An 11,949-nucleotide genomic window follows, 5' to 3' on the forward strand; every position below is an offset into this window, starting at 1 on the left:
GTTTTTCTCACTTGACCCTTTTTAAAGAAACTGAACCAACACCCTAAAACTAGAGAAAAACAAAAGAGAAGGAAAATGTCATCGAAATGCAAAGTCAGACAGTCAAAAAGTAAATTAAGAACCTATATGCATAGGCAATTTTAGGATTTTCCCGCCCTTTTTATGTCAATGAAACAAATGTGACGGATTACTGACTAGTCACAGAACGTCCCATCACATAACTTTTCATTTTCCCACACCGAAATATAGTAGTAATGTTATTAAAATGTGATGGATGTTTATCCAACTAGTTGGTTTAATGAAATATAATGAAAATAATATAGGGTTTAGGGCAGTTTTCCCTCCATTTTCATATTGGGTTTTGGTAGTTAAATATTATATTGGTTTGTGCCCCATATCTGACGGTACATGTGTCGAAAGCATGCCCAACCCACCCACAGACAGAAAAGAGGATATAATCGCATTTGGGCAGAGATGAGAGAGCTCTGAGTCCGAAGAGGTTTGAGTGAGAAGATCTGAGTGAGAAGGTATGATTCCAAAGAGGTTTCAGTGAGAAGATCTAAGTGAGAAAAGGTACAAGTGAGAAGATTCAACATGTCTTCGTCTTCATCTCCCGCTCAAACAAAGAGGTGTCCGTACTGTGGAGCTGCAATGGTGCTTCGGGTTTCAAAATCAGACAAAAATCGAGGGAAGCCATTTTGGAAGTGCCTAACCTCCTATGTAAGTTTTCATTTCCAGAATATGTATGTGGGTGAAAAAAACCTTGGTCTAACTCTGACACAATTATTTTGCATATATGATGCCTGCAATTAGGGAGCCACCAGTTGCAATGGATTTGAATGGGTTGATGTAACTTCCGCTCAAGCAAAACAGCCAGATGACACGTATGATGCTACGGTGCTGAATATGCTGAAGTCCATTAAGGACTTGGTATTAGTTTTATTACTTTTATCAATTTTAATATTATTTGTTCTTTTAATGACCAATTAAGTGCACAGTTTCAAGGATTGTAAAAGTTCTCCCCAAAAAGACATGTTGCACACACCACCAATGAGTTTTCAAACCCATTTTGTAATATTTGTTCTTGAAATAGGTGGATTGGCATTGAGTTTAAATTATTGTTCTTGAAATAGGTAGATTGTTTATTGGCGTATACTAAAGGTTTATTGATTGTTTACTGCATGTATATCGCATGTTATAGCGCGAATATTGGATGTTTATTGAAGGTTTATTGATTGTTTACTGCATGTGTATCGCATGTTATTTATCGGATATTGGATGTTTATTGAAGGTTTATTGATTGTTTACTGCATCTGTATCGCATGTTATTTATCGGATATTGGATGTTTATTGAAGGTTTATTGATTGTGTACTGCATCTGTATCGCATGTTATTTATCGGATATTGGATGTTTATTGAAGGTTTATTGAAGGTTTATTGATTGTTTACTGCATCTGTATCGCATGTTATTTATCGGATATTGGATGTTTATTGAAGGTTTATTGATTGTTTACTGCATGTATTTCGCATGTTATTGTCCGATATTGAATGTTTATTGAAGGTTTATTGATTGTTTATTAGTAGGAAGAACAACTATTCAGTAGAATTTCCTAATCGATACGACTCCCTTATGGATGGTGAAATTAGGGACTGATGTATATTGCATGTCTATTGCGTATAGATTGCATGTGTATTGTGTGTATATTGCTTGTCTGTTGCCTGTGTATTGTTGTTTATTTCCTTCGTAAGCAATAAACAATCAATACACACGCAATAAATATACGCTATGCACGCAATAGACAAGCAATATAGACGCAATAGACAAGCAATATAGATGCACCAATATACATTACTTTTATGCTACTGAGTTGCCCAAGACCAATAAAATAAAGAAAATCAACGAATTTATTAACCGATTATAAAGGAAAGAGGGATTCAAACCCGATGGGCGGTACGGAACCAATAGGAAGTTTTTATAGCATTGCAGATGGGAAATGTTTATTGAAGTTTTATTGAGGTTTATTGACGGTTTACTGAATGTTTACTGAAGGGTTACTGCATGTATATCGCATGTGTTTCTATAAAGAGGGCATGGTTGAATAAAACATTGGAGGCGAGGGCATAGCCGCCTATTTCCCTTACAGAATTACAATCAATACACACGCAACCCATTGCGATTAAGTTAAGGCATGGTGAACGGCTTAAAGATTGGGATGTGATATTTGGAATGGTGGCTTGGATAAATCATGACATATTACTTTGCAATAATGTAATACACTTTAAAAAGCCATCAGTCATTGTTCACATATGCAGTCTTCCAATCCCAATTCAATGCAGTTTGGTTAAGGTTATGTCGTGAAGGAGTTAGGGCAATATTACAGAGATGTTTGTTTCATTAAATCCAAAAAAACTTTACACTCCAGATGCACATTCTATGTATGGGAATGGCATGTGCCTAACTTCAAAAACGCATATGCCTATCCATTTACATTTGCCCACGTGCACTAGATTTACAGATCCATTTACTTTTCTCCTCACTAAGCCTCTGCATCTCCATTTCAGATTCTTCATTTTTCTGTCCATGCTCTGCATCCAGCTACTATATACATTTAGCCTAATATGAGAATAAACGTAGCGTAGTATCACACTAATCAAAATGAAAGCATGCATCCGCTATAATAATATTTTGGTTCTAATTGTTGTCCAATAACTTAAACTTAAAATTATGTACAAAAATACACTAAGATTGAGAAAGACGAAGAAGAATTGAGGAGCAGAGGTAGAATTCAAAAAGGAGCCGTGGATCTGTATTGTGTATTTACATGACTTTCAAATTGGAGATTTCCAAAACCAATTTAATCATCACGTACCTGAACCCATTTCAACCACTATCATGGCATGTAAGCATCTCCCCGTAATATCTCTGCAGCCAACTTCAACCGGAAAAAGGGCATGTTCTGCGCGGTGCAAGTAGCTAACGGAATCTCAGCGCTCAAAAGCTCAATGTACTTCAACACAAACATGCCACAATCGCCTCTGAAGCAAATCAAGAACTCGATCAATTCAAGTAATGACATTGTAACGTAATTGACAATTTCAAGTAATAAAATTAAAGAAAAAGTTGTGCTCACTGATTAGATTGTTGTGGAACATCCACACGTTCTATTGGCCATGGACACCACCAATCTCTGCTGCAGTCGTTTGCGTAAACACCTTCTTCATAAAAGTCGATGGAGTTGAGAAGATTTGGAATCGTAATTGAAAGCGGGGCGAGTTCTTCCTTTAACATCTCATCTGGAATAACTGAAACCATTGAATCGTACACTTTGATTTCACACTTAACCAGATCAATCATTAGAGCCACCCAATGCTTATGCTTCGTCAACATACAAGGGGCATACACCTTATACACGTTCTGCCAATCCACCCCACACGCCGGAACCTTGCCATTTACAACGTTCACTAAACTGTTTCTAATTTTCCACCCAGCCTGCTCTTTTTTTCTTTTATTATCCACAAAGCAAGTATGGATGTGATTCTGTGAAATAGAAAACAATCAATGGTTAAACACCTCCACAAAGCAAGTATGGATAATTTGTAATTATTAACTGCACTTGGTCAAGCCCTATGACATACCATGAAAAATACATCGGTCGTTGTCCAGTTCGATATTTCTACAACCTCCAAATCTTGTTGTCGCTTCCGGATGAGATACAACCCCAAATCAATGTGCTGCACATGTTTTTCTAGTCAATCTCATAATCTATGTACATTAAAACAAATGCATAATCAATTAAACTTACATCTCCTGTCAGCCAACCGTCAGCTTTTACGAGGGAAGCGAAGAATTCAATCTCAGCTTCCACGTGGCCAAATTGCATCACTAAACTGTGAATATAACAAAGTTTTAGATCACAACAATTTAAAAATATATACACTAATGCCTTCTATCTCAAAAAACAAGGGACTTACTTTGGGTTAAGGCGCCATTCCCAACAAAGTTTCAGCAATTTCACCATATCATCATGCGGAATCGCCTTCATTGGGTCTAACATCCGAAGTCGGGTTGTCTCTGGCACAGTTTTTTTCACCAATTCACTAGCTTCAATGATCTTCCACATAGGAATAATCCTCTTTCTCTTTCGTAATTGGACCCCTTGTTCCACAGCTTTACCTTTATCATTCAACCAAACGTTCAACTCAGATAGCACAGCTGTAGGTTGATCCAAATCAATATCCCCGAGATTAAACTCAACAGTTGTCCCCGCCGTGCTCTCACCAATGTCATCACAAACCAAAACAACTTCATCATCCGCTTCCTCACATTCCTTTATTTGCACTTCCTTTTCCTCACTTTTTTTACTTTTCACTTCCTTGCCCTCCCTTCTTTTTCTTTGCGGATCCTCTCCATCACTGCTTTTTCTTTGCAGTTCCCCTCCGTCACTGCTTTTTCTTTGCAGTTCCCCTCCGTCACTGCTTTTTCTTTGCAGTTCCTCTCCCTCACTATTTTTTCTTTTCACTTCCTCTCCCTCACTGCTCTTTCTTTGCAGTTCCTCTCCCTCATTGCTTTTTCTTTTCACTTCCTCTCCCTCACTGCTCTTTCTTTGCGCTTCCTCTCCCTTGCTGCTTTTTATTTTCACTTGCTCTCCCTCTTTTCTTTTCCTTTGCGCTTCCTCTACCTCACTTGGTTTTCTTTGCACTTCACCCCCTTCAATCCCCTCCTCGTCCTTTTCCTCTCCCTCATATTTGTTACTTGGCCCTTCATCCCATTCACTATCATCCATTTCGTCAGATCCCGTAAATATATGTGAGATGGCACAACGATTCGTCCTCTCTTTCAGTAAAGCTAGGTCCCTCCTTACTTCCTGCTCAAACTGAGGACCTAAACAGTGGTCCAAAAGTTTTTCCATCCGTATGACCTTTAACTCAAGGACGTCATTTTCCCGCTTTACTTGAAACAACTCGGACCTCAACAAGCTTACCAGCTTGTTCAACTCATCAAGATCAGCACATGAAGAAGGAATTGACTCTGCCGAGACAACAGCAGGGCGATCCTGTGGCCAACTCCAATATGATTGTCTCATTTCCTCTTCACTCGGACGTAGCGCCCGCAACTGAACTGACTGTTTCAGAATACAGACAATATTCATATTCAATCATTCTACTTAATAATTTCATTGAATCTTATAAATAGTTTCAAGGGCTGCAAACCAAACCTCTTTGCTCTGGAAAAAATAATTGTTCAACTTCCTCATCTCGGGCATAGACGTAGTCGTTCTCCATCGCAAAATACGCGGGACAGCTGTTGGATCAACAACCTTGCAGTAATTCAGGTCCACCATTCTAGGAATTAATTCATATACCCAAATCTACACAATTCACAGGACAAAAGTCATTATTTAAGTTTTAAAGTTCACAAAGCATAACTGACATGAACATTATTACCATGTACCTGGAAAGCATACGTGAAACCTTTAAAACTCCACCCACCCCTTTGCACTTCACCATGCTTATGCTTCTTGCCCTTCTCATTTTTCCGGCTTGTTCCCGTTACCTTACTTTTCCCCTTCTCTCTTCCCTCTTCATTTTCAAAGCTTTTCATATACTTTGTTGGTGCAGAAAATAGACTGTCTTGGGTTTTGTCAAACGACACCGAACCCCACGGATACCTGTTGAACGCATCCAAGTCCTCTACAAGGGTCAGGTAATTTACATTGATGTTCAAATGCTTGTCCCTTCCCAAAACCACTAACTCAGCAAAGTAAACAAGAGCTAGCTTGTAGACGTCATCTCTCTCTTTGCACCTCATAAATGCTTCTTCTAAAGCATTACATGTAATTCCTTCGTCTATAAAATATCTTTTCTGAAGTCTAATTTCAGCACTTTCTCCACTAGAAACTTCAGGCACTTCCCCAAAACGAAGCCCCGAGATCAAACAGAAATCCTGACGAGTAAACTGAGCAACGTCGCACCCTATTAAGAAACTCAGTCCATCCAAGTCTTTCACACCCTGCCCCGCGACTCGACGCAACACAACTCCATGCACAATTTGCCCGCTAAACTGAATCTTGTCTATATTCAGAAGATGGCCAAAGCATGATGTCTTGAATTGTTCTAATTGTTCCGCACTCAACTTCGCTCGAATTGCAGCTAGGGTTGAATTTGCATGTGAGCAGTTGTTCACCCGTGACGCATATGCCTCTGACTCTGGCCATACCAGCTGCACGTTGGATCCCATTTCCTAAAATACAAGATGAAATAACGTTAACACATATACTACCACCACGTATTTGCACAATCATATTGGTATTTAGTATTTACATAACTAGTCAACCAGGCACATTACAAATTTTATGAAGTACATGCGCATAGGGATTACTGATCACAGCCTTTAACATCATCAAAGCAATATGACAAATTTTGTGCAAATACCTGTTAATGCAATGATTCTGTGAATTACAACCAATAGCATGTATTTTATTTTTGGATACAAACTCCAATCAATGGTTGATGCATGAGTGAGTGTGAGTGCAATCTAGGCAAGTTCTGCACTTCACACACATGACAATTATTGTCATCTCATACACAACACAAAATAAATAAATAAATAAGAAAGATAGTGGAAGGAAGCAAAGCAAAGAATTTGCTCTGCTATCTGCTTGCTAAGCCATTGCCACATCCTTCTTTCTTTCTAGCTTTTTCTTCAGTGAGCTACTATGATCATGGATCAACCTTCATTTCAAATGCTTTGCACTTTTATTCATGACTTTATTATTATATCTTCTCATTTTTCACAGGCAAATTTAGCAACAAGGGAAATAATATTTATTTCAAAAAATATATATATTATAGCGCCAGAGATATGTTATTGACATGTTATTGACTTCAGGGTCTCCTCCAATTCAACACCATTATCTTATTCATATCATTATTGATATGTTATTGACATGTTATTAACATGTTGTTGACTTGATTTTCATTCATTTTTTAACATATACACAAGCAAAAATTAACATGCAAGTGAAGCACAAGGAAGAGATGCCAAATCCAACAACATTGATGGTACAAATTGGGGAAAACCTTTACTCTAACCCTAAACTCAAATTCCATAAATTACTCACCAAATGTTGGTTATTGAACAATCGCAAGGTGTCTGAGCGGGGTCTTTGTGCGGCTTTGCTCCACAAATGGAACCTTTCACTTCCAACAAATACGGCTTCTCTCCTTCCCCTTCCACTGCTTCGCCACTTCCCCTTCCACTGAAAATAAATACTTTTTCAGGGTTTAGAGAATGGAGTTGCGCTGCGTTCAACCGTTTCCTTCAACCGTCGTTAATCGTTGCCTTCAACCTTTTCTCAGAGCTTAGCAGTTTCTCAGAGCTATGGGTTTTAGAGTGATGGGTTTTTTCTGTTCAAACTTCGAATTGATTCAGAGCTATGGGTTTTAGAGTGATGGGTTTTTTTTGTTCAAACTTCGAATTGATTTTTTCTGTTCAAACTTCGAACTTGCCTCTTTTTTTTTTTTTTTTGGGACCAACTTCAATGCTGGATATTAAATTCGGGTTTGGGTTCCTCACCTACCCGATTGCAAAACTTTATCTCAATTCTCCCTAGCCTTTGGATTGATCTGATGGCTATAAAGTGAACCCCTTATAACTTACCACTCATAAATTTCCACTCATTATAGTCTGACCTGTTTGTGTCTGCCTTAATGAACTGGATTGGATTTGGGCCAAATTCACATGGAATTTTATAACCTGAATCTAAAGATTTCAAATACCTTCTCTTTCTCCTACCTTTTGGCGAGGTAGATTATATGTATATTAATTATGTCCACTATAAAGTGTAGAGTTTTTTGATTTTGTGCATGTGGTTATAAATTTTTTTAGCCATTAATGCTCAAAATGTGAGAGTAACAAATGCATCAAATACAGATGAAGTGGACAACCACATCAATTAAAAAGTGTCAGTAAATTATAAAATAAAAGAAAATGTCAAATTAATTTTAATTGATGTGGCTCTCCACCTCATCCGTCACATAAGGTGTGCCAATATTTGTTAAACTTTTGGTTTAATGATACTCCTCTCTTCAATAATTAAGACTGTCCCAAATTTGAATGACACCTAGTGCATTGATGAAATTGAAAAAAAAAAAATATATGTTTGCCAGTATTTGTTGTACTTTTGGTTTAATGGTACTCACTCTCGTGTCAGAGTAGGCTAGTCCACATATGAAAGCCCAACGGCCATACGTGCTCCACGTCACCCAATGTGTTGTCTACGTGTTAGGCTTGAAAATTCGTCACATATGCGGGGGCGTGTGAGAATGTGAAGGCAAAGAGTCCCACATTGGAAAGTTGTGAAACCTAGCAAGGGCTTATAAGGAGTTGGGCTACTCCCCCCATTGCCAATTGGTTTTGGGGTGGAACCTCAACTTCCTTCAGTATTCAAAATCAGAATCTCGACAGTAGTGATAACGTACAAGTAAATCGAAACAAACTACAAGAGACAGCAACATGGTTGCAGTAAACTAATGTGCAAGAAAGAATAAATAAAGACCTGGACTTATGCAAGTACATGATATCATGTGATCAAATTTTAAATAAAGACTTGTATATAGACATACCTTCTGGGTCTCCGGCGGCAAGGATGCAATTAAATATAATTAGACCTGGACCCCGAGCTGTAAACTCTATTGTTTTTGTATGTACCTACCACCTAGCTAAAGCTATAAGAAGATGTTAATGAAAGAAAGATTGAAACTGTAAGCAGAATCGCAACAAACTTCGATCATCTTCTTCAACAGCGGCCAAGGTTTAAACCTCTTATAAATATATTGCCAAGTAAGCAACATGTTTCCCTTCTACATATGTATGATGCAATAGTAATAGTATATCCTTCAGCTTTAATAGACCTGTTAAAGAGTCGTGTGAAACATTGAATTCGTACATGAAGCAGATCAGATTTTGGGAGATTCTTTCTTACTGGTTGTGATTTTTGTAATTTTATTGACATGTGTTTGTGATAGTTTCTATTTTCTCCTCTTATTGATTGAGAGCAGATGCAGACTAATTTGGAGTCAGGAAACGAGTCGATGACGAAAGAGAGCAATGATAGTAACCAGCCCTTGATTGAACCTGAAACTAAAGACAGGGAAGGATCCGTGCCGGAAGCAAATAATGAAAATCAAAATAAAGATATATTGTTAGCATCCTTGATTGAAAAAAAGCTTGAGCAGGCATCTAATCCATTTTCAGTTGATCGTTGCATATATCGAATCCCTGACTTGCTACGCAAGCATAATGAAAAAGCTTTTGTTCCGTTCTTGGTTTCAATTGGGCCCTTTCACCGTGGAAAGGAAAACCTTAAAACTATGGAAGAAGTTAAGCGAAGTTACTCGCGTTGCCTCCTTGACCTTGACCGAAAACCTCCTCCAGAGCCCAATCTGGAGTATCTTGTCACAGCCATCAGAACTATTGAGCAAGCTTGTCGCAATTGTTATCCAGAAAATATTGGTATGACTACTGACGAATTTATCAAAATGATGGTGATTGATGGTTGCTTTATTCTTGAATTCTGCAACAGATTCGCAAGATATGCTGGTGTGGTTTCTGCAGACAGCGAAGATCGTCTATTTTCTACATCATGGATGCGTTGGGCAGTTTTGAATGACTTGGTTCTACTGGAAAATCAAATTCCTTGGATAGCTCTTGAATGTTTATTTTCCCGCACAAGCAAATTAGAAAAGCCTGACTTATCTGAGCTTATTCAAAATACATTCAATGCATACACCAGGGGACTGCCCCCAAAGCCTAGTGATGAAAATTTGAAATATAGGCATGTACTTGACTTCATAAGAAACTCTTTACTTGGATCATACGGGAGAAGCCAGTCAAACGCAAGCTCAGAAGAATCCCACATGATACCCTCTGTAACAGAGCTTCGTCTTGCTGGAGTCAAATTTAGATACCGAAATGGAGGTGATAAAATGCTTAAAATAACTTTCAAAAATGGAGTGATGAAAATTCCATCAATTTCAGTGCTCGAGGAGAACAAAGAATCTCTGTTGGGAAACCTCATTGCCTATGAACAATGTCAGCATGGCTTAGGATATCAAATTACCTCTTATGTTTTGCTCTTGGATAACCTTCTCAAATCTAGAAAAGATGTAGAGTTTCTGGCTGAGAAAAAAATCTTAGAAAAGGTTTGGAGCAGTAAGGAGGTGGCCGGTTTCTTCAGTAGGGTTTACATTAACACTAGACTCTACAAATACTCTTACCCAGAAGTCCAGGAGGAGGTGAACGCATATCTTGCCAGTCCCTGGCACAAATGGAAAATGATTCTTAGACGGGATTATCTCAAGAATCCTTGCTCTAGCTCGTAATGGTTCACGTACTGTTGTGCATTTGATTCTATGGATTCTCTCGGGACAAAACTATCCTGGCAATTGTAGTATTCCATTCTGTTCTACGTACCACAAAATTGCTCTTCAATTATGCAATTGTACTTCTCTCAATGTTGTGCAAGTTGCGAAATAAAATCACATATATGTGTCTTATTTTGTGTTAAAAAGTCTCTTGAACCAGACTCATCCTATATATACCCTTTTATTTTTCCCTAATTTGACAATTGAATTTAAAAGAAAAATTCATGGGAGGATAGTGTAGGTGCTTACTATAGAAAAATTAGAGCAGTGAAGAAGAATTAGAACAGAGCAGATATTTGGGGAATAGCTCGATGAGTATTGATTCCTATTTATGCTTGCTTTATACAATTACAGTTTGACTTTGATACAACACATATGGTAATATTGTGATACAATGTTATCTTTATATAGCCTTATCATCTTGTGCTATCTTTGGTATAATTTATGGGAGAATAACTCTTTTTTTTAAGGGAATTATTCTTTTCCATAAATAAGGAGATTGGGTAAATCCCCTAAGTAAATCAAGGAGATATAATGAAAATCGTTGATTTATGGAGATATTTCCATTTTAAATCATAATAATTGACCAATTAAATGAGAATTTAATTGACGCAATTACTTGACCTAGGGCATATTCCAATTTCCACGTGGCGTCACCTGGATGGTTGCTGAAATTCTATGTTCCCACGATAGTAGTAAGACAAAGCATCAGTTCATGTTGCTTGCTTTATAGTGAATCTGATTCTCCATTCTAAGTTGTCTTCTCAATACAGTTTTTGTAACTTTATTGTAAATAAGGGTTATAATATGGAGACAAGTTACCCTGTTCTAGGTATCATCATAACATGAAATGCATTTTTATTATTTTATTTTATAGAAATGGAAATCATTAATTCATAGAATCAAAGTAGCGTACATAGAATGACACGAAACAGTAGCCTCGTTAAAACTTTCCTGAGGGACAACCTCAAGGTAGGAAAGAGTACCAAACATGTCATAGACTAACAAGAGAGTCTGAAACAGTCACACAAGACCAATGCTAGAGTAAGATAAAATAAAACAGCAAACTGACACATAGACCTTTGACGCAAAGACCTCCGACGAGAACACTACAACACAATCCAACTGTCAAAAGAGTCATGCTATGAAATCATAGTCCTTTGCACAGTCACAAGATAGTGAGAACATCCGACAGAGAACACAATATGCTAAGAAGAAAGAAAACAGTAACTAAGCACACCATCTCCAACTACCCCCAATAGCAATTGGCAATGAAAGAAGAGAAATATGCAAGGAGCAACACAAAGACGAGACTAACTGCAAACAGGTCAGGAAAGAAAATAAATAAAAAAGCCCCCAAGCACGCCGTATCATCTCAACACTGACAAAGAAACCTCCTATGAAAACATAGTCCTTGAAAAAGACGGAAAATTAAAGATTAGCTAAGGGGAGAACGAAGAAAACACCACGCAACAATAACAAAACTGGCCTAGCCACACAACCTGAACACGGGGATCAGGCATA

General features: G+C 37.8%; 2 protein-coding genes across 3 annotated transcripts; one reads left to right on the forward strand and one right to left on the reverse strand.

The window, feature by feature from the left end:
• Nucleotides 1-2,364: 2,364 nt before the first annotated feature.
• On the reverse strand, nt 2,365-7,423 carry LOC148295786 (uncharacterized). Of its 2 annotated transcripts, none has more exons than XM_088251264.1 (9): nt 7,122-7,423; nt 5,453-6,241; nt 5,217-5,369; nt 3,973-5,123; nt 3,804-3,888; nt 3,637-3,732; nt 3,132-3,538; nt 2,871-3,036; nt 2,365-2,599 (listed from the first exon to the last, which is right to left on the reverse strand). In XM_088251264.1, the coding sequence occupies exons 2-8, from the start codon at nt 6,236-6,238 to the stop codon at nt 2,892-2,894; spliced, it is 2,823 nt and encodes a 940-aa protein (XP_088107390.1). In that variant the 5' UTR covers nt 6,239-6,241; nt 7,122-7,423; the 3' UTR covers nt 2,365-2,599; nt 2,871-2,891. The 2 variants fall into 2 exon arrangements, with proteins under 2 accessions (XP_088107390.1, XP_088107389.1); XM_088251263.1 differs by having other exon boundaries at nt 2,365-2,614.
• Nucleotides 7,424-8,716: 1,293 nt separating this feature from the next.
• On the forward strand, nt 8,717-10,559 carry LOC110761424 (UPF0481 protein At3g47200-like). The gene is made up of 2 exons (XM_021963892.2): nt 8,717-8,842; nt 9,061-10,559. The coding sequence occupies exon 2, from the start codon at nt 9,061-9,063 to the stop codon at nt 10,381-10,383; it is 1,323 nt and encodes a 440-aa protein (XP_021819584.2). The 5' UTR covers nt 8,717-8,842; the 3' UTR covers nt 10,384-10,559.
• Nucleotides 10,560-11,949: the final 1,390 nt, after the last annotated feature.

Source organism: Prunus avium, chromosome 3, assembly GCF_965620075.1.
Source record: "Prunus avium chromosome 3, drPruAviu1.hap1.1, whole genome shotgun sequence".
Classification (NCBI taxonomy): domain Eukaryota; kingdom Viridiplantae; phylum Streptophyta; class Magnoliopsida; order Rosales; family Rosaceae; genus Prunus; species Prunus avium.

What these genes read in the sequence shown, in the direction of transcription:
- LOC110761424 (XM_021963892.2), top strand. Translation starts at nt 9,061, where the DNA reads ATGCAGACTAATTTGGAGTCAGGAAACGAGTCGATGACGAAAGAGAGC.
- LOC148295786 (XM_088251264.1), bottom strand. Translation starts at nt 6,238, where the DNA reads ATGGGATCCAACGTGCAGCTGGTATGGCCAGAGTCAGAGGCATATGCG. An exon ending in GTTTCACGTATGCTTTCCAG is followed by an intron (nt 5,370 to 5,452) that starts GTACATGGTAAT and finishes TGAATTGTGTAG; the next exon opens with ATTTGGGTATATGAATTAAT. An exon ending in GTTCCACAACAATCTAATCA is followed by an intron (nt 3,037 to 3,131) that starts GTGAGCACAACT and finishes GATTTGCTTCAG; the next exon opens with AGGCGATTGTGGCATGTTTG.